The 27473-nt window shown below is 45.5% G+C and overlaps 3 protein-coding genes across 8 annotated transcripts; 2 read left to right on the forward strand and 1 right to left on the reverse strand.

The window, feature by feature from the left end:
• The first annotated feature begins 716 nt into the window (after window positions 1-716).
• Window positions 717-7934, forward strand: kera (keratocan). 6 transcript variants are annotated; one of them, XM_023831118.1, is made up of 3 exons: window positions 717-831; window positions 4822-5697; window positions 6412-7934. In XM_023831118.1, exons 1-3 carry the CDS (start codon window positions 807-809, stop codon window positions 6579-6581), a joined length of 1071 nt encoding a protein of 356 aa, XP_023686886.1. In that variant the 5' UTR covers window positions 717-806; the 3' UTR covers window positions 6582-7934. The 6 variants fall into 6 exon arrangements, with proteins under 6 accessions (XP_023686886.1, XP_023686887.1, XP_023686889.1 ...); XM_023831119.1 differs by lacking the exon at window positions 717-831 and adding an exon at window positions 3294-4689; XM_023831121.1 differs by lacking the exon at window positions 717-831 and adding an exon at window positions 3294-3710.
• A 4271-nt stretch (window positions 7935-12205) lies between these two features.
• On the forward strand, window positions 12206-22871 carry epyc (epiphycan). Its single transcript, XM_023831155.2, has 7 exons — window positions 12206-12314; window positions 16944-17136; window positions 19920-20070; window positions 20380-20550; window positions 20854-21056; window positions 21184-21279; window positions 22200-22871. The coding sequence occupies exons 2-7, from the start codon at window positions 16957-16959 to the stop codon at window positions 22368-22370; spliced, it is 972 nt and encodes a 323-aa protein (XP_023686923.1). The 5' UTR covers window positions 12206-12314; window positions 16944-16956; the 3' UTR covers window positions 22371-22871.
• LOC111853825 (uncharacterized) lies at window positions 22542-26817 on the reverse strand. Its single transcript, XM_023831170.2, has 4 exons — window positions 26619-26817; window positions 25753-25846; window positions 25418-25505; window positions 22542-25164 (listed from the first exon to the last, which is right to left on the reverse strand). The coding sequence occupies exons 1-4, from the start codon at window positions 26647-26649 to the stop codon at window positions 24439-24441; spliced, it is 939 nt and encodes a 312-aa protein (XP_023686938.1). The 5' UTR covers window positions 26650-26817; the 3' UTR covers window positions 22542-24438.
• Window positions 26818-27473: the final 656 nt, after the last annotated feature.

Raw genomic sequence — 27473 nt, forward strand, 5'->3', positions numbered from 1 at the left:
CCTGCCCCCCCTCCCCATGCCCCTCGCAGTCTGCCTTTCTGCTCCATCTGCCTGAAGAATGTTCAATCCCCCACAGTCCCACCCCGAAAGGCCCTGGGGTCCTCAGTCTGCTTTTCATCTGCCCCAGAAAGGCCGGCCAGCAGTGGAGAGGAGAGCCCATCACACACCGTGACCCAGGGTGGAGAAAAGCAGCCGTTCCATTGGACAACTGGAGAAGGCTCCAGCTTCAGGAAGAATAACACCTCGCCATCTTCCAGCACTGACCCCCCAGCAAATTGTTTGTCTGCAGACTAACCCCCCCACCCCTCCCCCCAGGCCCTCACATCCACATCAACCTCATTAGCTTAATGCTAAATGTTTCAACAAAAGAAAAGCATTTCCTCGATCCGACAACCCACCACCCCCACCCCAGCTCCTGTCCCACACTGAATGGCTGCTGAAGATAATTAGCACCCTGGGGGGGGGGGGGTGCTGTCTCTCATTGACCATAAAAACATCATTCTGGGATGGGGTGGAATGACTGGTATTTCATAAGACTGAAAGGGTTACCTGTGTTGGGGTGGGGTGTCAATGGTGAGAACTGGGGGGGCCTTTTCTGTATAGAGAAGGGGGGGGGCACAAAAAACATCAGTTTAGCCAGCGCAAGCCCATCCCCCCACCCACCACGTTCATAAGCAGTGTACGTGGAAAGGTACAACCCTAGGGGAGTTCATGGAAGCAACAACACAAGTCTGATAAGCTCTTCCTGTGTGGATGGGAGTCAGCTCTGGACGGGATCCCGCTGCTGCCACAAGACCCTCCAGCTCATGCCCAGACACATTAGGAAACCAGGTAACCCCATGTGAGGTTTTTGTAGGGGGAGCTGGGCTGTGTCGGACCACTCTTGGGTCGTCTTCTGGCTGTGCGTTAAGCAGTGATGGCTATAGTATTATTTTTTGTTCGTCTACTGGCTCCTCAGGTTCCTCTCTAGAACGTTCCTCTTCTGTGGATGTATTTGCATGCGCGTCGCTTAGCCGTCACCTCCTCAATTCAGGCGAGATTCAAAAGCAGCTGTGGGGCTTGGCGGGAACCCAAAGCCGTTTGGGTCCAGTCTCGGCAAATCAGCATCGAGCAGGTGACTCTCGCAGTCACCCTATGGTATTCAGACAGCGACAGATCCAGGAAGAGTACATAGAAACTAACCAAAAGGATTTGCTTACTTGATGAGTGCGTGTCCAAGTTTTGAAAGCATAGGTTCAATTTGTTTAGAGGTTTGTAATTCTAGAGAAGGCTTGGATTGGAAGACACATGTTGGGTGCAGATGCATTTAGAGCTTTGTAATTCTAGAGAAGACCAGGTTCTGGAGACATATGTTGGATGTCGTTGCATTTAGAGGAGCACCAGCTCAGGTTGCGCACAGGAGACTCGAGGATGGAGAGTTCGGCAAAGTCACCGTGCAGGGCCGACTCCAGCACCCCCCCGTGAAACGCTTGATGTAATTAACATACTTGGCTTGGTTGCCGAGCCTTTTCCAGGAAACCGTAGTCATCATATTCCTTCAACATGTGTTCCTCCTTAGCCAGAGAGCTGGAGCCCAGCTTTTGTTTTCTGTAGCGTTTACCCAAACCGTGAACTCCTTGCTTATTTAACTATGGAGCTGAGGAGACTCGCACTCGGACACGTTTGGTCAGCGTCCCTCTGACTGTGTAAATACTGAAAGAATTCCCCGGCCGCATTGTATTTCCAAGCAATGCTGAAGCATGTCCTGCTAAAGACATATGTACAGCATATCTTCTTCCGTACTGTACCTGTCAGACCCCACCTACCATTCTAAATCAAACGCTGGGGGCTGCTGCAGGGAATCACTGAGTTAGCTGCGAAAGAGGTGCAGGGTGGGGGTCTTGCAGTTAGAGGTGGCTGTCATTTTCCCAGCACTGATAATGTTTACGCCGTGTTACAGAGCAACACCAATGTGGTTATTATAGCTTAATTCTGGCCAGGTGAGGTACACACTCTAATAAACAACAAGAGATTATGGTCCCTTTATTAGTTAGACTGGAGTAATGGCTATCTAAAGGCATTAGATGGTGATACCAGCCCTGTCCCCAAGCCACCTAAAGACATTAGATGGTGATACCAGCCCTGTCCCCTAGCCAGCTAAAGACATTAGATGGTGATACCAGCCCTGTCCCCAAGCCACCTAAAGGCATTAGATGGTGATACCAGCCCTGTCCCCAAGCCACCTAAAGACATTAGATGGTGATACCAGCCCTGTCCCCTAGCCAGCTAAAGACATTAGATGGTGATACCAGCCTTGACTCCTAGCCACCTAAAGACATTAGATGGTGATACCAGCCCTGTCCCCAAGCCACCTAAAGACATTAGATGGTGATACCAGCCTTGACTACTAGCCACCTAAAGACATTAGATGGTGATACCAGCCCTGTCCCCTAGCCACCTAAAGACATTAGATGGTGATACCAGCCCTGTCCCCAAGCCACCTAAAGACATTAGATGGTGATACCAGCCCTGTTCCCTAGCCACCTAAAGACATTAGATGGTGATACCAGCCCTGTCCCCAAGCCACCTAAAGACATTAGATGGTGATACCAGCCCTGTCCCCAAGCCACCTAAAGACATTAGATGGTGATATCTGCCTTGTCCCCAAGCCACCTAAAGACATTAGATGATGATACCAGCCTTGTCCCCTAGCCACCTAAAGACATTAGATGGTGATATCTGCCTTGTCCCCTAGCCACCTAGTCACTCTTAAACCTCTGAGAAGTGACACCTGGACCGATGTCCTGCACTTCTCTTTGTCAGAGCCGGCAAAATGCTCCAGCTGTCATTCCACCGGCCTGTCCAGACAGGTCTCGTTTCCTGAGGCAGCTTCTGCGATGACAGAGCCAAGCACGGACAGGAGTCCCCAGCTCGGACTGAGCTAGTCCCGGGGAGCTCGACATGATAAATGCAGCCCTACAGATTGTCGGTTGTGTCCTGTGTCTTGACTTGGGTGATTTAAGTTAATCAGCCAACTGTAGCTGATAGAAGCTCTTTTTGTAGCTATCAGCTTTGCTACATCAATGCCTTATCTGGTGGCTGCGTTACAAATGCCCTGAAAACAGGAAAAAATGCTTTTGTAAGCAAACAAGAGCCTCGCCCCTTTAAAATGAAATGGATTTTGGGCAGCTGGACCCATGATCTTTTCATTTTCACTTGAAGGGGCAGGAAATGAGGCAGAGTGGAGCAGGGGGGGTGGGTGGGGTGGGGGTAAAGGCGACTGGACAAAACTCCAAAAGAGGAGGATGGTGACATGAGACGCCCTGTGCCGGGGTACGGCAGACACTGACTGAGTGTGATGGCATGGTGCCACTCAGGTTGAGGTGATTGTGATTAGCTCAGGGGACACCTAGAGCTCAGCATCTGCTACAAACACAGGCTAGGGGGCGCCACTTCTGCCACGGGGACAGTTTCTCAGGACTGATACAGGAGCCACTGGACCAGAGGTGCGTTTACAGCCAAAACGTGCATTTAAGATGATGTGTGAAGGGTGGGCCTTTGTGTTTGTGAGTGTGTGTTTGTGTATTTTTAGACAAAGTGATGTGTTGATGGTAAATGTTCTTGGTTGTCAGATGGCGTGTGTGGGTGTATAAGGATCACGGCTGGCAGGTTTGATCAAGAAGCACCAAAAGAGTATTCACGGAGATATTAATTACGAGCGTCTCTCAGAGGTATTGGAGGTTACAAAAGTTTTCAAGAATTTCAAAACTAATTGTGTAGCATTTTGCATCGGTTATTGGGACCGATTCACTCACCAGCTTTCGTTTCGTTTGGTTAGCTGCTGATCCATGTATTCATCCAGTTCCGCCATTATTATTTTTTCGGAAATATCTAAGAATCCATGGCAATGCTGCAGTCCAATTCTATCCAGTCCACTCCCATTGTTACACCATTATCTGTCTTACTCATAAGCTGTTATATGAAAAATTTTCCTATTATGCTCCCATCTGTATGTATATTCTGGACCTTTCCATATGATCCGAATCTTTGTTGTTGCAAGAATGTCTTTCCAGAAGGACTTACAGAATCATGGCCAATGTGAAAGTTCTGGGTGCAGAAACCTGTAGACCAGGCTGCTGGACTGCTGTCTGCCAACAGCCCTGTGTCTCTTTCTGACCCCAGCCAGGGGCCAGAAAATGAAAACCTAGACAAAATTGGGTCCAGATGACTAGGAGAAGCAACCCTTAGGAATATCACTGGGCAGCAGATGTGGATCTGAAGAAATGAATTTCCCGTTCTTGACTCTTTCCTTCCTCTACAGGTTGAAACTCTCACTTTTCCCGGGTTCAGCCACAGAAACCATCATGTCATTAAAATGAGGCCCAGGCGTTGATCCGTAACAGCCTGGGGCACCCGACTGCATCTCAAAGTCATATCATGTGAATCAGTCTGACCGCACTCCCCATAAGTCCTTTGTGATGCTACTTTTCCTTGGCGAATGGTTTGTCTGCTAATCTGTATGCCTGCTCTTTCAGCAGTTTCGGTTATGTAGGTGATGCCAATAATGAGCATACACCTTCCAGAGGTAGGTGACACATCTCTTCTGCCTTCTGCCCTCCTAGGCAGCATTGAGAAGATACCCAAGGCAAACTGTGAACCAGTGTCCCTTGACCATCTCAGGGGATAAGAGCAAAGCTGTCCCTGGACAGTGTGAGAGTGCGGCTCAATATTTAAAGGCAGTTAAGCTCTAAAGTGGACTTAACAATAGAGCAACAGGTTCATCATTTAGCGTACAGGACAGGTGCTAATTCAGCAGACCATGTGTGTTTCTGCTCCCAACAGGCTTGTATGCAGAGATGCTGGTTCTTCTGCTTGCGGTTTCTGCTCTGCTGACGGCCCACACGGGCCGTGCCCAGGACCTGCCATATGAGGACTACCTGGAGCAGATGAGGGTCTGCCCCAAAGAGTGCCACTGCCCGCCCAGCATCCCCAGCGCCATGTACTGTGACGGCAAAGACCTGAAGAGCATCCCCACAATCCCACCACACACCCGCTACCTGTACCTGCAGAACAACCAGATCGAGACCATCTTGAAGGAAGCCTTCAGCAACGCCACCCAGCTGCGGTGGCTCAACCTTAACCACAACAAGATCACCAGTGAGGGTTTAAAGGAAGGGGCACTGGAGGGTCTACCAGCCCTCCTGTACCTCTACATGGAGGACAACCTGATGACCAGGGTTCCCACTCCACTGCCCCCCAACTTAGAGCAGCTCCGCCTTTCCCGAAACCGCATCTCTAAGATCCCCCCAGGTGTGTTTGCCAAACTGAGCCGCCTGGCGCTGCTGGATCTCCATGCCAACCAGCTGCAGGATGACGCTGTGATGGAGGCCAACCTGAAGGGGCTCACCAGCCTGGTCCAGATCAACCTGGCTAAGAACAGCTTGAGGAACATGCCGCCCCGCCTGCCCGCCACAACCATCCAGATTTTCCTGGACAGCAACAGCATAGAGAAGATCCCCGCCGGCTACTTTAACGGCCTACCCAAGATCGCCTTTCTCCGGCTGAACCGCAACAAGCTTGCTAACGGCGGGCTACCCAAGGACATCTTCAAAATGTCCAGCATCCTTGACCTGCAGCTGTCACACAATCAGCTGACTGAGGTGCCCCAAATCCCAGCAAGCTTGGAGCAGCTGCATCTCAGCCACAACCTGATCAAAAGTGAGTGCTGATTGGTTGGGGACAGCCTAATTAAAATTCAAATTGGACACAATGAATCATGGGACTGGTCTTGTTTGGCGAGGATGCAACTGATGTATCCTTGATATTTGGGGCAGGGCAAGAATGACATGGGGGGATATTTACTATCCTGTACTTCTAATCCCATACTTCTGTTCTTGAGTATTAGAACTGGTCTTCGGCAATGGAAGATGACGCAAAACGGGTATATGAGAACTCAAGTATGGCCAAGCACGCATGTTGTGAAACACCATATGACCCTGCGGACATCTAGCCTTCCATTTCCATAAGCACTTGTCCAATACACCTCAGGGAGATCTTGAAGTTCATCCTAGGAATCGGATGACACAAGGCAGGGCACATCCTGGACAGGATGTCAGTTCGTCACAGGCCATACACAATCTTATCTGTCTGTGTGTTTTTGCATGGAGTACTCAAAGGAAACCTGCACAAATACTGGGAGAACATGACATTTAAGCTAAGGAATACAGTTGCTTAAGGGTGGCACATTTAATAGCACTATTACCTCACAGCTCTGGGGTTTGGGGTTCATAGCCCACCTATGATGGATAGAAAATGACACCTTAGCAGTGTTTTCTCACTGATGTATATTAACCTTGGTTTTAAGTGCTCCATGTTTGACCATCCCTCTTGCTAAGGTGCTGTTAGCGAGCTAAATGCTTTTCCATGCCTTAGGTGTGAATGGGACCAGCATCTGCCCTGGTCCCACCGATGCCCCAGACAGCTACACTGAGGACCAGATCCCGCGGCTGCGATACCTCCGCCTTGACGGCAACGACGTGCAGCCGCCCATCCCCCTGGACCTCCTGATCTGCTTCCGTCTCCTCACAGCTGTGATTATATAAGGGCCACGTCGGGCTGGACAGGAAAATGGCAGACCCCACAGGTCAAAGGTCATCCGCTTTCCCTGACTTCTGTTTACACCCTGTAGATAGGACTGGGATCCTCCATACTGACCTTCATCAGTGGTGATGATGCGCGGCCATGCTGTCCAGGTGCCTTTGGCCAAGCCTGCAGCGTTCTTCTTCCTGTGCTCTTTGCATTACTGCGCTCCAGAGGTGGAAAGTTCAGGTCCAGAAAGTAGAAATCCAGACCAAGATTTTGTTTCAACCAACCAGCTGAGTACTCTGTGACTGTGACTCTTTATACTTAACTGGTTGGTTGAAACAAAACCTTAGTCTGGATTTGTACTTTCTGAACCTGAATTTTCCACTTCTGCTGCACTCTTTCCCTTACTGCGCTCTTTCCTTTACTGTGTCTTCACTTCTCCCCTTTTCCTCCTGAGTTCTGTGTCCCAGGTCACTTTTTCATATATTTAATCCCACACAAAACCTTCCATTGTCACATGTGTGTGTGTGTGTGTGTGGGGGGGGGGGGTGCTATAGGTGAGGACAGTTTTAAACTAGGAAAGTAATATTTCGAGTGATTTTCATATACATGCATGGAGGACTGTGCAAATCTCACAGGGTTAGAGAAGACAATTTGCTTTTTCATCGTTCTTTTTTCATTATTCGGCTTTACAGCTGTCATGATTTACAGCAACATTTTTTTCTGAGATTTTCTGCTAAGAAAAAAAAAGGACCAAGGGATAGCTGGATAACTGAAAAGGGTGACGGAATAACTAAACACGACTCGCTGCTGAAGCTGTATTTGATGTTTCAGTAGCAAGCTGGGCCTTGGACACGGTTCTGGAAAGTGCTGCTGTTATTTGATGTTATTCCGCGTGTATGTAAAGGGAATCTCCACAGAATTGGGGCTCATAGCGATGCCCCAGGGCTGTGGTTATACACCAACGTGACAGTGCAACGATGCTAATCAAAGTCACTTAAGCAGACTGAGCTAAAATGCATCCAGCACAAAGATTCCTCATGTCTTTTGGTCATCTGGTTTTACTTCACGTGTTTCACTCTTTTATCTTTTGTGCGTAACGACTCACATTTGGTTACATTTGTGGGGGAAAAAAATAACACACTTCACAGCCAAATGTCTGCGGGTTATAAATAAATATTCTAAATGAATACAGACAGGTTACAAAACTGTTTATGTAAATGTCTGGCATGTACTTGTTGCCTTGTGAATATATAATTATCTGTTTAGGGTGACTTTACATATGGGGATGGCTATTTGATAAATACTGCAGTCTTGTTACTGTAATTCAGTCTCTCAAACAAATGAATAAAAACCACATGTGAACTGTGTGATCTGTTGTTTTGTTCTCCAATCCATCTTAAGTTATGAACACAGATTTTTTGCATTACAACTTGTTCATATATCACTGCTGACACCGTAAAACATCACACTGCATTACTTTTATATTTTTGACTCAATTTATCTTGTGTCTCTAAAATTGTTTTTCTCTTATGCTGCCCCACAAAGTATCCTGTTCACCTTATTTAATGTGTATTCAAGCCTCCCATTCACATTTCAATTCCAGACTCATTAACAGGTTTGCCAGCTTCAGTCAGCTGGTTGGAGTGAGATTTTCAGTTTAAGACAAGGCTGCACAAAAATGCACATACATTTACCTGTATGTAAGAGTTTCATTACCTTGTAAATAGTCTGTAGGGGTTGCGAACTGCCACAATGTTTTAGATGTAGGGTTATAATGAAATAATACAGATTTGCCATATGATTTCTTGCGTGAGCATCTGAAAGCGTGATTGTCACGCCAGATGTGTTTGGCAGCCCTGCATTAAGCTGCTCGGTTGGGCTTTGCTTTTTCAACTTTTAATCGGTTTGAGATTACCCTCAGCTTATGTGCTAATGAGGACCTGACATCCAGTGACCCACTTCACAAACCCACCTCTAGATGGGGTGCAGACAGCACAGGCAGAGCACAGTCAGAGCGTAGAGCACAGACAGTACAGACAGAGCACAGACTCCACAGACAGAGCAGAGACAGAGCATAGAGCACAGACAGCACAGACAAAGTATAGAGCACAGACTTCACAGACAGAGGGCGGTTAGCAAAGACAAAGCCCAGACAGCACAAACAGAGCATAGACAGCATGGACAGAGCACAGACTGCACAGTCAGAGCATCGACAGAGCACAGGCCGCACAGACAGAGCACAGACAAAGCATCAACAGAGCACAGACTTCATAGACAGAGGGCTGTTAGCAAAGACAAAGCCCAGACAGCACAAAAAGTGCATAGACAGCATGGACAGAGCACAGACAGCACAGACAGAGCACAGACAAAGCATCAACAGGGCACAGACTGCACAGTCAGAGCATCGACAGGGCACAGACTGCACAGTCAGAGCATCAACAGAGTCAGAGCATCGACAGAGCACAGACAGCACAGACAGAGCACAGACAGCACAGACAGAGCATTGACAGAGCACAGACAGCACAGACAGAGCATTGACAGAGCACAGACAGCACAGACAGAGCATTGACAGAGCACAGACAGCACAGACAGAGCATTGACAGAGCACAGACAGCACAGACAGAGCATTGACAGAGCACAGACAGAACCAATGCCGCTGTCAGCATCACCACCTTACAGAACAGCTGCTGCTTGTCTGCCACTGCAGGTTTAAGCAGGACTGTGGGGCTCCGATCCTGTTGGCTGGTCTAAGGTCCAGCCAGCATCCTGTCTCTAATCCCATCGCTCAGAAAGGCAGATTAGTCACTTCAGCCTAGAAAAAAGATCTTTCTGGCATCTTGGTGCTCAGACACTGCGTTCTGAGTCCTCGGGACAGAAGCTCTGGTGTGTAAAGCATAGAACTGCATTGGTAAGGATGACGGTGGCAGATGTCCCATCGAAGGCATAGGGATATACTGATTTCAGGGTGGCCGATGAGGGACAACCGGGGGAGGGGGGTGTAGGCTAGGCCTGGGCGGTATTACAGTTATACCATATAGTGCAGTATTTATGGTTTTTTGCATATACTATGGTTTTTTTTGTTCAAAAGTACCCCATCCTCCCCCAAGGCAAATTTCCATCAGGAAATACCGGAATAGCATGGGGGGGTGGGGGGGCACATTGGTAGTAAAATTCATTGACTGGCATGACAGCGTGGCTGAAAATTTGCTGGATTTTTCTTTCTGGCTGATTTTACCGCCACTGAATAGCGGGAGGACAGATTTCCGGAACATTCCGCATCATTCACGGGTGTCAGGGAGCTGCTGTCAATTTGCAGGACTGGAACTTCCTGGGAGAGGTGGGATGATAATGTGCAGGATACCAGAACATTTATCTGTCATTTACACATGTTGTACTTGTGATTACAGACACTCCCCTACTTACGAACTTTCAACTTACGAACTTTCAGACATACGAACGAAGAGGACTGTAAGTCCAAATTGTGTTCATTGGGCTCCTGTTTCCTGTCTGTGAGTTCGTTGAACTTGCGTATACCCTTAAAATGATGCTGAATAATAAACATTTCAAGTTACGAACGGCCATTCGGAACGTATCTCATTCGTAAGTAGAGGAGCGTCTGTACTTATTTTTGAATGGTGCAGATACACTGCCACATACAATATATGACAACAGACAGGACAACACACAGGAGGACAGACAGTCTTCGCTGCTCACACTCAATAGGGTGCCAGGCGCTAACAGTGATTACCAACGGCAGCCCGACCAGTAATTTAGCCGAACGTTGGGACGACATTTCCCTTTTGTACTCCAAATGAGGTGATATTACACCAGAGGTCTGGAGAGCATGATATTTTCACGTGGATTCCCTGAGGATACTGTCAGCATTAGTGTACCGTTAGCATTAGCGCAGAAGCACCGCGACTGGTGTGCCCCTGACAGAGGGGTGGCCCCAGGCCAAAACGAGGAGGTCGGTAGCCAGGGCTCATTCCTGCTGTCAGCAGTGATCAGTCCTCAGGTCCTGGGCTGATTCACGAGGTGCCCCCCCCCCCTCTTTGAAGTCAGATTAGCATCGCGTGCTGTGTTTCTGACAGACAGCCAAATCACAGGTGTCAGGACGACCAGCTGGCCACACTGTCGGTCAGGCTTGGAGAAATCATCGCTACACTCACAAACTCCCAGCATGCCTGGGGGCAGCAGGTAGCCTGTTAGTCTTGGAATGTCAGAGGTGTTTTTTTCATTCTAGCTGTTTTTTCCTAACTCCTGTTATCTTCGGGATATTGAAAAAATATAAAACTTATGTTGTGTCTGCAATATTGTTGCAAGTTTTAACTCTTTCCATCATAATTGGCTTAACTGGTGTAACTATAGCCACCGTCCTGCTTCCTATCACTGTTAAAACTAAGCCTTCTTTCTAAAAATTTCTAAAAGTACCAGAGAGCTTTGTTCTCAAGTTAAAATTTATAGAAGCCTCTAAGGTCAACTATAATATTAGCCTACAAGGTCAAGTACAATGTCAGAATGTCAACTGGTTCAACCATAATTCATTGCTGGACTGAATACATTTATTATTTTTCTTACTGATTTCACTCGTTTCTTGCCGACAGGTACCAAAGCTGAAGGTGCCTTGAGGGACCACCAGAAGCAGCAGGTACAGTTGTTCTCAGGATAACCTTAGGGGTGACTACGGGGGGCCCCAGACGTCCAGCACGCAAGAGCATTTCAGTCCCAGTGCTCATGGCTGCGCTGACACTGCCTGGGTCTGCTTTCTGGCCCATTGTGGGAGTAATGTTCCCCTTCCCAGATCCCCCCCTCCCTGCCCCAGCAGCCCCGTACAGAGCTGTCATTGTGTGCCACACATGTTGTACTTTCACTTCAGGAAGAGGAAGACAAATATTTCATGCTTAAGCCTGATTACGCCACACTGGGTGGAAAAGACTGGACCCTTTGTTATGATTAAAGAAAGTTTCTCTGCTGGGATGGGCAGCCGCTGCATTTGCATGTTTCTGGTTTTAAGGCTTGGTGAGTCGGGATGAGGAACGGATGGGGTGACAACTCCTCTCTGGTCTGTGTCAGTGCTGTGGCTGTGTATCGAGAAATACACACACGCACGCACACACACACAAACACACACATAGACAAGATACACTGAAGACACAGGATGCATTGAAACCACACAGCATGCACTGAACATGCGCAGGAAGCACTGAATATAAACAGGATGTACTGTACAGAAACATACACAGGATGCACTAAACACAGAGAATGCACTGAACACATACAGGGTGCACTGAACATGATCACACACAGAATGCACTAAACGTAAACACACACAGGAAGCACTGAACACATACAAGATGCACTGCACACACACAGATAGACACACACATGCCCAGGTCAGACATACGCTCATACTCATTGGACCCAAAGATCAAAACACATACAAGAATAAGCCAAAGTGCACAATATACACACATTCACAGGTCAATCAGTGCTCCCAAATAACCTCACCCACAGCTGAATATATAACACACTCTCCAGGGTCTGCCTGAGTGTATCCTGATACACACACACACACACTCTCCAGGGTCAGCCTGAGCGCCTACTGATACACACACACAGGTCTGCCCGGGTATTTATACACACACACACCTCGCCCAGCAAGTCCTCTCCTCTCTGTTGGCCAGACCCCCATCCCACAGCTCTCCAGCTTGGCAGTTGGGAACATTCTGGAAGAGAAGGAGACAGAGGTGAGCGTTTACAGATTCCATACATCCTCTTTAGACTCTTTTGAGGTGCTTTAAATGAGCTCAATTGACTTCCAAATTTCCAAATGCAATTTATTTTCTGATAATTATTAGTTGTATGTGTTGGTGATTGATAGGCTGGCTGATAAGTTGATCATTTCTTATAATCGGTTCCTGATTGGCTTTCATAATTTTAATTGGACTGTTACACTTATTTGAATCTCCATATTTACAAAAGACTTCTACAGTCATATCATCTCCCTCTGATACTATATCAATTCTATTTTTATTTGCAAGTTCTAATGGTTTTCGTCCAGTGGTCTATTTTCTAAAAAACATGAAGATTGTCTTCAAAGTAAGGAACTGTCCTTGGGATTCGGTTGATATTACAAAGAGTACATGGTAGGCTTTAATAACACATGAAATTACCTTATAAGATGATGTTTGATTTTTGTTAATAGGAACTACATGAGTTTGGAGGATTTAAAAGTTTATCAGCATAACATGAAGGATTTGTGAAGGAGATCATCTTGAGTAAAAAGCGAAACCTGTTTGAAAAATTTAAAAGTGAAATGATTTGCCGTCTGATACGGTTATGGGGGCCAAATAAAGCACTGGGTAGAATCTGGACACACACAGATGCTCTTTCATTACACAGCACACAGCATACTTGTGCTCTGGCACTGTGACTGACTGCACTGTGACTGACCGCACAGTTTATGGCCTTATGGAGATGAACATAGCTCCACCAGTAGCAGGCCAGTCTCCGATGGTATACCACTCTTGGCGTCCTGAAAAAATCTGCAAGAGGAGGTCAGATGAAGCGGACCTTTTAGGGACCTTTGTGGCCCGTCAGTGTAGAGGCCTGCAAGGCCTTCAGGGTATGGAGGGTTGCACACACAACATGTAGCACTTGGCACAGAAGCACAGCTCGGAAATCGCCACTGTTTGTCTTCACTTGGGCTCCCAAAACTAATAGCACCAGAAACCTCAGAGGCTTCAGTCAGAGATGTGTGTCTGTGTGTGGGTGCGTCTGCATGTCTACATATATGCACGTGTAGACGTGCCGGGGCAGCCTCCTCACGGAGTCTCGCTCCCTCCTGCCCTCCTACCCACATGCCTCAACAGAACATTAGCCATCTGGGCCGAGGTAGGAACGGACCTTCATAAAGGGCCCTCTGTCAGTCCACAGCGGATAAGATGGACCCCTTCCTCCTTCTCCCCGGCCCTCCGGTTCCTCCACTGCCCCCACACAGTGCTGGCGTTTCTCTTCTCGTGTTTCTCTTTGCTCAGTCGGTGCTGTTACCAGTGGGATGGAGGAGACTGATCTTCTACCTCTGACCATGATACAGGGCTAAGACCATGAATGAAGGAAGGGATTCCGTCTGCATCACTGCTCCTAAATTTTGGTTTAACCGAGCTTTGTTGAGTCATTCCTGGTGGAAGTTTCCATCCACACAGTTCAATGATACCACCAATCGGGGAGGGGTAAATATTTATAGATGCAGTTAAAGGCTGTGGTCCTGCAGGATCCATAACAGAATGCATTTGAGGCTACAGTCTTAGTCTCTATCTTGATAGCACTCTTAACGCTTGATCTTGATAGCACTCTACACATTAATCCTGAGAGCACACTTAGTGTTTATCATGACAGCACTCTTAATTTGTATCCTGATAGCACTCTTAGCATTTTTCCTGATAGCTCTCTTGGTATTTACCCCAATAGCATTCCTAGAGTTTATCCTGATAGTACTCTTAGCATTTATCCTGATAGCATTCTTAGCATTTATAATGATAGCACTCTTAGCATTTAATCTGATAGCACTGCTAGAGTTTATCCTGGTAGCACTCTTAGCATTTATCCTGACAGCACTCTTAGTGTTTAACCTGATAGCACGCTTAGTGTTTATGCTGAAAACACTCTTAGCATTTATCCTGACAGCACTCTTAGTGTTTAACCTGATAGCACGCTTAGTGTTTATGCTGAAAACACTCTTAGCATGTATCCTGACAGCACTCTTAGCATTTAATCTGATAGCACTGCTAGAGTTTCTCCTTTAGCACTCTTAGCATTTATCCTGATAGCACTCTTAGGCTGGATTGCACCAACATGGTTTAACTATTAAACTGGATTAAAAGAAGATTTATCAACTAATCCTCTTGCACTTAGCTTTAAACCTAGTTTAAATTTAGTTTACAACTAATCCGGGTTCAATCTAAACCTTTGGAGAAGGTTGGACCAGCTATTATGCATAGAAATCAGAGGAACTCTGCGGTACCTCCATTTCTCAAGCTTCAAGTAGCTTTGCGTTTTTATGCAACAGGGAGTTTTCAGATGATTGACGGGGATCTTTTTGGAGTTCACAGGACCACAGTCTGCAGACATAAGCACTTTCACACTGCCATAGCTTGTCGATAAACACTGGAGCTAACATGGAAGTTGCGCAAAAATGCAGAAAAAGAGATGTAGTGGAGCAAAAATGAAAGAAATGGAATTATTTTTGTACCCCAATTACATTTAATGGATCAATTAATACATTTTTGCTTGCATTTCCACATTTCCACCATCAGAAAATTTGATCGCTAACCAATATACTTTTATCTAATATTGCCGGTGCAGGCGGTTAAACTTGCCAGCGCTTATAGGCGGGATAACGTTTTTTACACCGTTTTTTATTCTGTGGAAAATGAAAGATCGATCAATAAGAATCATGAACATGGCATGGGTCATATAAGTAAAAAATTACTAAACCAGTGTGTTCCATTTTGATCATAATTGTTCCACCCTATAACAAACAAATAACTAACAAAATGCCATTTTTTTAACCTCCACTATTTTGCCATGGTGGTGTAGTTTCATACGAAATTATACATAAAGTTTATCCTATGAACTTTCTGCATCTCCCATGCTTATTTTGATTACTAACCCAAGTGGTGAGAATGGGGAACTTTTTCGTAATCAAAAGGACTACTGCTCAATTAATGTAAAATTGTGTGTGAAAAGTAAATCAGCATAACTCAATGAAAAAGCTTTTATTTTTTAAAAGTCCATGAGACATTTGCGTTCACTCTATTTAAGGCCATATTTATTTAGCCTAGGATGCATCGTGAAGTTGTTTACGTTTCCCCGGTATCCATCATGGCGTACACTGAACCTGAATTAATCCTATTTAATTCATAGTTTAAACTGGTTTAACTAATCCAGTTTTAAAATAAAGAAGTGCATCTCTGATTAATGCAATGCATCTCTGATTAATTAAAAATCAGTTTAAACCTAGATTTACTAAACCAGGATTAATTTAATCCATGTTGGTGCAACCCAACCTTAGAACTTATCCTGACAGCACTCATCATTTATCCTGATAGCACTCAGCGCTTATCCTGCAGCATTCTTATTATTTATCCTGATACCACTCTTAGTGCTTATCCTGACAGCAGTCTTAGCCTTTATCCTGAACGCACCTTAAGCACTTATCTTGATACCACTTTTAGCATTTATCCTGATAATGCTCTTAGTGTTTATCCTCCAAGGTGAAAGCTTATAGCCACTTCCTTCCTTGCTCAGATAAAGCATTCCTGCTTAATGAACTCTGGCCTTTCACATCATAGGGCAAATAGTGGATGCTATTATGTTGGGACTTGCCCTGATTGGCCATGTCTAGAGGGATTCTTGTCCTGTTGTCTCTTCTGGCATTGCATGCCTTGGATGGGCTTATACATGTCTGCAGTCTGCTTGAATCTCTGGGCCTTTGTCTTCATCTTAGGAATTGTGTGAAAAAGATATTTCAGTTCAACAGTCTGCAGAACGTGACTGAAACATGTTTGGCCAAGATAAGTGCCTACAGAGGCAAAGTCAGAAGCTCAACAGTCAAGGATAAGTTCCTGCATTCCTACTGCTATCCCAGCAGATAAACTCTGACCCTTTTGCCATGGGGGAGACTTGAAATTAAAACAAAAAATGAGATCCCCTCAAGGAGTTCAGGTGGATCACAGGCCAGCTCACAACACAGGCACCGCAGGGCAGTAAAGCATCCCTCCTGCGTTAGCAAAACCTTGAAAAGCTACATGAGCTTGTCATCAGCATCAGCTTAAGTGTTGTTAGAGAAAGCAGGTAACTCATAAGTTAAACAGAAATGAACATGTCACTGGTTCTCATAAGGAAGTGGCGAATGTAGAGTAAGTGCCACCGCATTTCCTGAAATGTAATTTTATCACATTTAATTGCACAGGTACTGATAATTGCTTTATATGGAATAGCCAATCCCTGTGACATTCAGCTCAGAGACCAGTAGGATAGCCAGTTCTTATCATCTTCAAATCTGAGACAAAGGAAACGTTTAATGGAATGTGTAGTGACCCTGAAGCCTTTAACTACTTAAATCACATGTTGGCAAAGGAACTGCACCTTATATCTACAGGGTGCTCATGTGAAAAGCTCATTTAACAGAGAGCATCTTGGAGAATAATGTTAAATGTTTAGGTTTATGAATCAGTCCGTGCATTTTACATTCAGTTAAGTACTTCTGCACTCCAACCCAAAGAAATGCGAAATAATGCTAAAAAAGGGTCTGTTCTAGTGATATTAAAGCGCTACTCTGTCAGACCCATGACAGATGTGTGTGCCTCTCGCAGGAAGTGCTGGACGATGAAGACTTTGGAGTACATCGTGTGTGGGTTCTTCATCCTGAAGACACTTGCGGCCTTTCCTTCCATGCAGTCCAGGCTGTTGGATCTTGACGTCTATGATAACTACGGTACAGACCCAAACCTACTGAATGAAGACTTATACGATTATGGCATTGACGTTATCACTGGCGAACCTGAGGTATGAGACCTGTGCTTATTTGCTTGTTTACATGATATGCCACGAACTCTGTGAACCATCATGTTTCTCCTGGTCCACTTTTCCTCTAGAGCAACAATTTTCAATATAAAGCAGCCACTCAGTATTACCACAGTGTTTGCACGGCTCATGCACACGATTACTTTAAAAATTAAATGATATGCACATGCCTATGTGTCACACTGCTCACGAGTGATGTCAGCTTCCAGAAACCATTGGCACTTTGACACTATTTTTGTTTTCGTGTGAACAGTGAATCACATTGTTTGCTTGAAGTTAAACAAACTTTAGTTTAGCGATTTCTAGCTTTTGTTGAAAAAGACGTGTATAACCAAATATAGTGTCAATTGTTTGTAGATTGTAAAATGACAGTTAACTGTAAGGTTACCATATGTAGGGGTTGCCCTGGATGCAAATTTTCATTTTACAGGGTGGATAGGGAAAACTCATTCATATTCATAAGACGTGCTACCTGATTGGTCGGTGAATGTGCTCTCCGGACACATCCTCTTTTTTGTTGCACCAAATACAGCAACCCTAACTACGTGCATATGTGGAAAAATCAGGCCTGGTCTCCCAGCCTTTGTTTGACCTCAGACAAGTCCTTGTGAACCTCTATGCTGTTTGTATTCAAATCAATATTAAACCATATGGATTTACAAGCTGCTGATGTAACTTAAAGGAGGCAATCATTGTGCACAAACGTGTAAGATACACACAATATGTATGTGTGTGAGTCGGTGATTAACCATAAGAATGCGTGCTCCAGAATAGCTGGAATGGGAGTAAGTGAGCAGGCTCCCCATGCGGTGGGAAGCTAAACCCGTTCTGTGGCTCCTTCCCCTCGGCAAGCGAAACTTTTGAAGCAAACAAGATTCACTGTTGGGGAGCAAGGAGCCAGGAGAAGATGACACAATGGAGCTACCAGTGCCCTTCATCCCAGAGCAGACTGGAAAGTACAGGCCAGACTGGGCTCAGTAACGATAGTTTTCATAACACAGATGACTCCGGCTTCTTCTCCTGTTTGCGTGGGCTGGTCACTTGCGCTCTTGGAATATGCACCCAAAAGAGTGAAAAAATCTGATTTCAGTGCAGCTGGGACAGGACTTGTCCAGAGACAGAGATAATAGCCTGTCTTAGTTAAGTCCAGCTGAGAAGAAGCTGCAGCAGCTCACCTCCGTCACTAAGGCAGATGAATTCATTCTTTTCCCTTTAAGTTTTGAAATGGAATAGCAACCTCTGGCATTGTTCACTGCAGATATAGAAGATATACTCCTCATGTGCAGAAGCTGTTGGAATTTCCCATCTCCAGGACTTACAGTTGACAGACCCATGGGATAGTTGGTGCTTATCATGTTCAGATATGAGACAAAATGGACTAGCTGATCCCTATTGCGTAGATTTCAGAGCCAGAAGGAATAACCTCTTGCTGCTTTAAGCACAGAGGGCAGTGGACGATGAGGTCAGTAGCTGAGGAATGCTGAGGCTCACTCGCTCCAGTTTTCTGGCATTTTCGAGTGCTCATTGGGACCTTACCTCGCTCTCTCTTCTCTCTGTGACTGAGGGAATGCAAAGCCAGTGGAGATTTCCTCCTGCAGCGAGGTGCTTTTCCGTCTCAAGTTTCCGTCTGTAGTTTGTTTCCATTCCAAATTCAGGAGAATTCAGACCATCGATGGCAAGATCTGAAGGATGGGAGAACGATCCCCAGTCTCATGCACACACCATGTCTGTAATTTTCAGCAAAAATGCCGAAATATCACTGCTGAAATGATACTGGCCAAAAGCAAAACCCGCAGAGGCTAAATGTTTAGCCATCCTTTGCCTCTTGAGGTAAACCATGATGATGATAGCAGATTCAGCCTGAACCGAAGCGGGAGATGGATGGAGTTAGCGAAACACTGTGAAGAACTCGAGGACGGACTGACACAAGTCCAAATGTGTGGGTCATTCCAACACTTTGCATAGAATAAGTTCATGTATCCTGGTCATTGGTGTGTTTAACTGGGGATGTATATTTCAAGTTTTTTGTTTGTTTGTTTTGGGGTCTCCTGAGATGGCGGGCTTTTTTCTCTCCGGGGCAGGGTTCTATTTATCATGAAAGACCTACCTAGTTTTGGACGCCAGTCAGTATCCCAAATATGTCCATCACTGACCTTTACTTGTATCATGTATGCAGTCACCTACAGAGCTTTTTTTACACTTTTAAACAGAGAAGTTGAAGCTGCCTCCTAGATTGCTGTCCTTGTTCATGCTGGAAATGCATCGGCACTGATACTTGGGCAGCCGGAGTTTAGCCTGGAGCATCGGTGGAGCGTAGGTGATCGCGCTGGCAGGCTGAGTAATGTGAAACACAAAGTGCACATCTACCATGAGTGTCTTGGTCCCACAAGGACCATCCCTGGAAGAGAGACTGCAGCCTAGCAGCCGTCGCTCAAGCCAAGCACATTCTTTGAGCAGCCCCGTGTGGTTGGTGGTGGTAGTACAGGAGCAAATTATTCTGGAAGTGAGTTCTCGAGGTAGATCTTCAGGCTGAGACCTGGGTTTTCAGAGAGGAGCGGTTAGTGAGATTTGTAATCATTTATGAAAGTATTGCAACGAGTCTCTGCTTATTGAGAATGCCCATTTTCAAGATTAACTGTACATTGATACTGAGCAGATCAAGGATTGGAGATGTACCGCTGGACCCATCGCATACTCCCAAGCACTGAGGAGCCGGCCACCCTGATCACATCAAACATGTCACTGTGTGGCCCTCTTGCCTGCAGGTGGAGATTGGCACGCTGCCCCCCCTGGGGCTGAGTCGCGAGGCATCTTTCGACGAAGGGGAGGAGGAAGACGAGCTGCCACTGAGGCCTTTCCCCACCACCCACAGCTCCGGGGGGTCTGGAGCTCCGGCTGGCCCAGAAATAAGTGGAGGTCAGCATCAGTCTGGAGTCTATCATGCTACTTTATCTGAGTCGATGCCTACCCGTCTGACCCTATATCCAGGCTGACTGTGTACCAGTCCAATACTTTCCAGCTACAAAATGGATTTTTGAAACCTATTTTTAAAACTACAGGCCTCTGCAATCCTGTCTGAGACACTGTAGCTGAAATGTGATATGTTAATTCAGGCCAAGTGGTCTGCAGTAGCATCTCGGTGGAGTGTTTGTGTGCCTCAGCCCAAGGTCCGTTGTATTGAACCATGCCTGATTATCACCCCTCATGGCACCTTGTCCCCCACAGTCCCGCCCCCCGGGGCTCCTACCTGCCTGCTGTGTGTCTGCCTTGGCAGCTCCGTCTACTGTGACGATGCCAAGCTGGAGGCCATTCCAGAGCTGCCAAAGGATACCACGCACTTCTATGCACGCTATAACAAGATCTCCAGCATCAAGAAGAATGACTTCGCTCACATGAGTATGGCTATTGGCTTGCTGGCTCACCAGCGGCCACTAGGGGGAGCTATAACTGTTCTCAAGGGTTGAACTTGATTATTGTCTTGAGTTCCAGAGATAATCATCTTTTTCCCAATGCTGCTTCCTTATTTTGGTCTATTGCTGATTTACTCGAGGTGTATTAAGAGCAGTTTTGCTTCATGGCAAGAAGAGCGTCCAATGAGAGCTTTAACAAATATAAGCAGTAAGCATTAGCACACAAGAAGAACAAATAAACAAAAACAGCAAAACAAAGCATCAAATGTTGTGCTATGCTGCCCCGCAGACATGCTGAAGAGGATTGATTTGACCGGAAACCAGATCTCACGGATCGACGACGATGCCTTTCTCGGCCTCCCTGCCCTGGAGGAGCTGGTTTTGGAAGAAAATAAGCTGGCACAACTGCCAGCCCTGCCCGCCAGCATGATTGTAATCGATGCCAGTCACAACAAGCTGGGCAGCAGGGGCATTCACAAGGAGGCCTTCAAGGTGAGCACAACCACACCAGATACTGGAAAAATGGGACGTATTTTCAAATCTATACAAATGCAGATGTTGTCAAAACAGTGCAGCTGTCTCTTCTTTAGTTAAAGCCTGTGCATCATTCTTTCATTAGGATATGCACAATCTGCAGAATCTCTACCTCTCCTACAACAATATTGGTTACGTCCCCATGTCACTGCCGGAGAGCCTCCGTTCTCTGCACTTACAGGTACGCCTGTGATTTTCTCATTCCTGATATACAGCGGCCAGCATAGAGGCGTCTCTATCCTATCTGCTGGCAGTGTGTAGCACTACAATAAAATAACTCAATGCTGCCATCTTGTGGTGGTGTACAATTAAATTTGCCCCAGTGCTACCACCTTGTGGCATCACTTGCCAATAAAGGCTTGTGGTTTCAAGGTGGCGAGCAGTGATTTGCTTCAATGGCGTGATCATTCTTAGAACTTTCTTACCAGAAGTGTCTGATGTACCTTTTCTAGATAAATATATTATTTTGGTGAAATGCAGATAACCATACAGAAATACGAGCCGTACGCTGAATCCGCGTGAACAAAGTGATGTGTAGACATACCCTGCTGTAACCTCCCACCTGTATCAGTTAGAGACTTATTTTTCCTTGTCATTATTCCCTAAACAATACAGTACAACAACTATTTATAGCATTTACATTGTATCAGGTATTATAAGTAATCTAGAGGTGATTCAAAGTATATGGGAGGATGTGTGTAGCTTATACACAAACACTATGCCATTTTATATAAGGGTCTTGAGCATCTGTGGATTTTGATATCCGCGGGGGGTCCTGCAACCAATCTTCTGCAAACACTGAGGGATGACTGTATTTACATTTATTCATCAGACAGTTTTATCTAAAGTGGCGTACATTTCAGACAGCAGGGTCAGCCAGTCCCTGGAGTAACTGGGTGTTATGGGTTTAACAGCTTTAAACCAGTAACTTTCCAAACACATGCTATCCTGCTGCGACACCGCCCCGCCCCCACCCTTAATACATTAATGTGATTAATGCAAATATGGCACAGAAGTCTGAAAAAATATATACATAGACTTTGGTTTGTCATTTACTGGTGAACGGTGTGCAAGACCATTTCCACATGATTCTTCTTCCAGAACAATAACATTCAGATGATGCTCGATGACACCTTCTGCAACCTAAAGGATCTCAACTACATCCGAAGGGCCCTGGAGGACATCCGATTGGACGGGAACCCCATAAATCTGAGCAGGACCCCCCAGGCATACGTATGCCTACCCCGCCTGCCAGTGGGTGGACTGGTGTAGATACTTACATGCAGACCAAAAATGGTATGTTGCAAAGCACACAGGCTACACACACACATGATATTGTAATGTTGTTTGTGGAGGATTATACACAAACACACACATAATGTATTCTTGTTGGTTAATTTTCTCCTTACCCAAAACATGCAGATAAACAAACACACCAAAGAATCACTTTTGGTCACTTTTATTTTTCACACATTTTTTGTTTTAATTTCAAATGTCTTCTATCTACAGCAGGCTTTGATTACTAGTGGTACGACAGTATAAGGGTAGGTTTCAGTAGAATATTGAAATTAAAGTGGAATTTAAAGTATGTCCCTGAAAGGTGAACACAATGCAAAAGACACATTTATGCACAAAATATAAAATATTTTCAGAGATGTTCTTAACATTTAATGTGGCATTTCGACACATTACAGCACAACATTTTAAAACACTATAAATGCCTGTATAATATAATATACAATATGAGTGGTGTCAATAAACGATCTCTATGTTTGTGTGGTCTCTACACGTCTGAATAATTCACCGTCAGCTGGTGGTCTGAGAGAGACCGGCACTATTAGTGACCGGTGGTCATTTAGAACTCTGGAGTGCAAGGTGAAACGTCACTTCACGATTACAAATTCAATATGAAGCTGGTGGTGAACTGGTTAAAAGTAGTGCTGTCAAATGATTAAAATTTTTAATCAGATTAATCACAGGGTTCCTGTGGATTAATTTTGATTAATCATGATTAAATATCATTAATTTTTTATCTATATTAATCACATTTAATTTTGCATGAGCAAACAGACTCAAGAAAAAAGGGAATATATATGCACTTAACATGTTTATTGAACATCTTGAACATGAGTCGGATGCATTCCATCTGCCACAGAAGTGCAATACCATGGACCCATATCAAAAAGCAAGATTTTTTGCTTAGCCGGACAACTTGTCAGATTTAAGGTACCTCAGTTTAAATGGTCTTTATCTTCGTTCGCTTACAATTAGCACGAACTACCGTAAATCCGACAAATAATCCAACTAATCATGAAGTCCAATTCTGTCCCAGTTAATTGCCATTGTTAGCAATATCAGTTGATAACACATTACGTGCGGTGCTTTACATATAAAACTCCGTAGCAACACATCCACAGATAAGTTGGACGGTATAGCGTGTGCGACCGATTTAATGAGCCACAAATGAGAAGTAGTGCTTAAACAGTATAAGACTACAACTTTCCCTTCTGTTGATAAAGGGCGCGGCCATCTTGGATTCTGAACTCGGGATCCTCTGTGCTGCTCCGAGATATTTCTCGGATGTCCGACAAACGGGAGCGCATATAGTCACTTCCGGCTTCAAAACTCCGGAATCCGACTCGGAATACAAGTTCCGAGGGGAAATGGAACGCACTAAAACTACCCGAAATGGGTTGACAGAGACATTTCAGTGATTTTGAATCATTCTGCGCTGCAGATGGGTTAATTGCATTAAAATTTTTTATCAGATTAATCATGATGATGGATTAATCCGCGTTAACCCGTTAATTTTAACAGCCCTAGTTAAAAGACAACACTTTCAGGGTTCACCATCCAGCGGGGAAACAGCTGACTTTCATCTGGGCGAGCTGCCAACATTGTGCTTATATAAACTGAGAAAGGTCTCGCAGTCATACCCTTAAGCGAAATGCCAACACGGAATTATTACAGTGATGGCTTTAATGAGTCACTTTGGATTAAAAGTTTCCAGCAGAAAGACAAAACTCATCAATCTTCATTTGTAATTCCTCATTGAATGGGACATAATAGTATTTGAGTGACTGTCTTAACTCTTCCCTGTAATAAATACAGCAGGTAAACAGACTTTCACTTTTCACTTGTTAAGTAACTAGTGTTGCCAGGTGCTGAAAGACTGATGTGAAGCAGGAGAGTCATGTTTCAATGGCTGCCAAGTGTCTGTCAAGTAAAGCATCACAGGCTGAAACGGCATGTGTTCATACTCTGCAATTCCTCATATTGTGAGTTGCTTATGTACTTTTCACGTATTAAAAACAACACCTGGAGTTCTGTTGTTCTGTTTTCACAGTTTCTTTATGAGCTGTTCAAACAGGACCAGGAATCTTTCTCTCCTGTTCCCAGAATCCATGTCCAGACCTGTCGGAGCTGTGCTGCTTTGCTCCTCCACCGAGCCACTCTTCAGTGCTGCTAAGTCCCGCTGTAGCTCAGCCCTGTCCCTCTCCAGCGCACCCCTGTCCCTTTCCAGGGCAGCCCGGTCCCTGTCCAATGCCGATCGTGCTTTCTCCAGCTGTGCTCTTTGCCGTTCTATTACAGCACTCTCTCTCTCCAGTGCCGCCTTCTCCCTCTCCAGTGCTGCACGCTCCCGATCCAGGATGGCTTGTTCTCTGTCAAGCCCCACCCTCTCCCTCTCTAACCCCGCCCTCTCTGCCTCTAACCCCGCCCTCTCTATTCCCACCCTCTCTCTTTCAAGGGCCAGCTTCTCACTGTCCATCTCTATTAATCTGTTTTCCATGACCAGTCCATCCTTCTCATCTGTCACTATCGCCTCCTGTGCTGCATCCGCCAAGAACTCCAGAATTTCGCTCTTTTCCTCCACCTTCCGTATCTTCCTGATTGGCATGGCAAACATGTCTTCATCGTCAGTGCTGCACGAAATGGCCGCCAGGACTGGGGCACTCCCGGCAAGCCTGCCCTCCATAGCTTCATTCATGAGGTGAAACCACTGCCAAGGTGAGGAGGTGACCTCTGCAGTCTGTATACCGTGGCCCACTGGGGGGTACTTTAGGTCCTGGGCACAAAGCAGCAAACGTTGCGCTCTTACACAAACAATACCAGATGATCGAACGCGCGCTTGCACACATTTACACCACCGAAATACCGAGAGCGCGCTTGCAGACAAACAATACCGGATGACAGAGCGCGCGCTCGCACACAAACAATACTAGATGACCGAGCGCGCGCTCGCGCACAAACAGCACCAGATGGTCGGGCGCTCGCTCGCTCACAAACAGCTCGAGACCTGCAGCACATGAATGCATCACCTTGTATTTCTTCTTCAGGTTCTCCCACTTTTTCGCCGCCTGGTCAGCCCTCATCTTTCCCTGCAGGCCCAGTTCCTTTAGTATTGCTCTAGAACAGGAGCATCATACAAATAAGATATCATCGCCATCAAGCACGTTAACAATAAAGATATTTTATAGATGCGTAATGGTACTGCGGTGGTTCTGGAAAACTGTATTTATTATACTCTAGTGATTCTTTTTTTTTTATAACTTACGACTACAAAAAAAATATGCAGTTTTGACTTTTGTTCGTTTTAAACTTTGTTTTACAACGATGGCGAAAACAATATCTGATCACTGAGTATTTCTTGTACCTCCAGCCAAACTTGGCAGCATTTCTCTTGCCGGTGAAAAGAGCGTCATTTGCTGCGCGCAGTTTGATTAACTTCGCAGTGTCCTCGTCTGTCACTGTTAGAAAACCAATCATTTAAATTAGAAATCGTATTCCAGCTCTCTACAAGCAACAAGCACAATACTTATATTAAAATAAAGGCGAACATAACCAAACCTCTCCGCTAATATATAATTTTATTATATATATAGTTATATAATCATATGGTGCATTTTTCTGCGCTTTCACGCGGATGCCCCACGGCTGGCCCACGCCCATCCCCGAAGTGCACACTCTGCCACCGAAGTGCACTAGGTGAAGATTCTGGATTCTTACATCCAAGCAGTCTCCAGTCTTTAGGGAAGTTTAAGGAAGATCCCTAGCAAATGGCGACGCGTTAAAAATGGCTGTTAACTGCTTGTTTTGTGTGTAATATAGCTTTCTTTTGTCATGCAGATTTACTGTTTGTATGGTCATTTTTTTTTTTCGACGGATAAAGGGGAAACGCGAGGGCTGCTCGAAATCTTTCACTCTCAAGAACGTCTGTTCTGGGTAGTTAGTTACAGAGAAAATTAATGCAACAGGGAGACGGTGTTGGACACCGTATCACAAGACGTTTCATGCTGGCATCTGAGCTGAGAAATGCGAATTGGGGTGAAAACATAAGCGGAAAAAAGCAGCTCAAGTAAATATGAATGTGCAAGACTAAATTATTTAAACATACTTAATATTACTTATACATTTACTTATTTTTTATTATTTAAAATTGAAATCCAATGTTCAGTCTTTGCAGATATCGTTAGTATCAACATGGGTTACTTTTTAAAATATTTTTTAAAATGTGCTTACATTTATATATAAAGTTGCCCTCTTGCGCCATCTTGTTTAAATCAGGTGCGATCAGTTGACAGCAGACGTCTCCTTGCGGGTATTTTATAGTGCACTATACAGGGAATGAGACTTGCCGTTGGGGATCCGAACAGCACTATATAGTGCACTATTTCGGTCATAGGGAGCGTTCCGATCTGAGCCAAAATGAACAAGAAGACGGAAGCAGAGTGGAGGTAGGGTGAGAGTGTGAAAAGCACTTCCGGGTTAGGCGGTGGGTCGTTGAACGATCCATAATCTGATTGGTGGTTGTCGCTGGCAGTTTGCAGAGTTTCCGGTACCCGCCCTTTTTCCACAACTGAATACGTTCGTTCCGCGTCTGGACACCGCATTTTCCCAGCTTGCCGCGTGGAGTGGTTATCGTATCCATCGGTAATCTGTTTTGGAATTTTTGGTTTAAAGTCTCGTTTTTAAAGTTTTGTCTCCGCTTTAGATGGTCGGATTTTTCACTAGTGCTTATTTTCTAGGTGAAATGTGTATGGACATCATGGAAGCTCGTAAGATTTTCGTAAGCATTGATGATCGCCCATGTCGGAGGTCAGTGAAGTTTGCCAAGCGGGGCCCCGGGAGGCGCCGTCCGGCTCCCCCCGTAGCATGGGTTCGCCGGAGGGTCCATATCATGAGGGCTGAGCCTCGGAGATGCAGAGTTTTCGGCCGGAAGCGGAGATCTGTCGACACTTCTAGAAGCTTCGGCACGGACGCGGAAGGCGGGTGGCCCAGTGAGGAGCTAACCCCCGGCTTTATGGCTCCCCGGAACACGACGCAGTACCTAATGCGCATCGCCTACCAGGACCTCCTGCGCGACCTTGAGGAGAC

The sequence above is a fragment of the Paramormyrops kingsleyae genome, chromosome 1 (genome assembly GCF_048594095.1).
Source record: "Paramormyrops kingsleyae isolate MSU_618 chromosome 1, PKINGS_0.4, whole genome shotgun sequence".
NCBI classification, from domain to species: Eukaryota; Metazoa; Chordata; class Actinopteri; order Osteoglossiformes; family Mormyridae; genus Paramormyrops; species Paramormyrops kingsleyae.

Bases quoted from the DNA above. Each gene is read 5' to 3' on its own strand.
- kera (XM_023831118.1), top strand. From the start codon at position 807: ATGCCCAGACACATTAGGAAACCAG. The intron at 832-4,821 runs GTAACCCCATGT...TGCTCCCAACAG, and splicing joins CAGACACATTAGGAAACCAG to GCTTGTATGCAGAGATGCTG. The intron at 5,698-6,411 runs GTGAGTGCTGAT...TCCATGCCTTAG, and splicing joins CAGCCACAACCTGATCAAAA to GTGTGAATGGGACCAGCATC.
- epyc (XM_023831155.2), top strand. From the start codon at position 16,957: ATGAAGACTTTGGAGTACATCGTGTGTGGGTTCTTCATCCTGAAGACA. The intron at 20,551-20,853 runs GTATGGCTATTG...GCTGCCCCGCAG, and splicing joins GAATGACTTCGCTCACATGA to ACATGCTGAAGAGGATTGAT. The intron at 21,280-22,199 runs GTACGCCTGTGA...TTCTTCTTCCAG, and splicing joins TCCGTTCTCTGCACTTACAG to AACAATAACATTCAGATGAT.
- LOC111853825 (XM_023831170.2), bottom strand. From the start codon at position 26,649: ATGGCGCAAGAGGGCAACTTTATATATAAAT. The intron at 25,847-26,618 runs GTAAGCACATTT...GTTTTCTAACAG, and splicing joins GGGCAACTTTATATATAAAT to TGACAGACGAGGACACTGCG. The intron at 25,506-25,752 runs GTACAAGAAATA...CTCCTGTTCTAG, and splicing joins GCTGCCAAGTTTGGCTGGAG to AGCAATACTAAAGGAACTGG.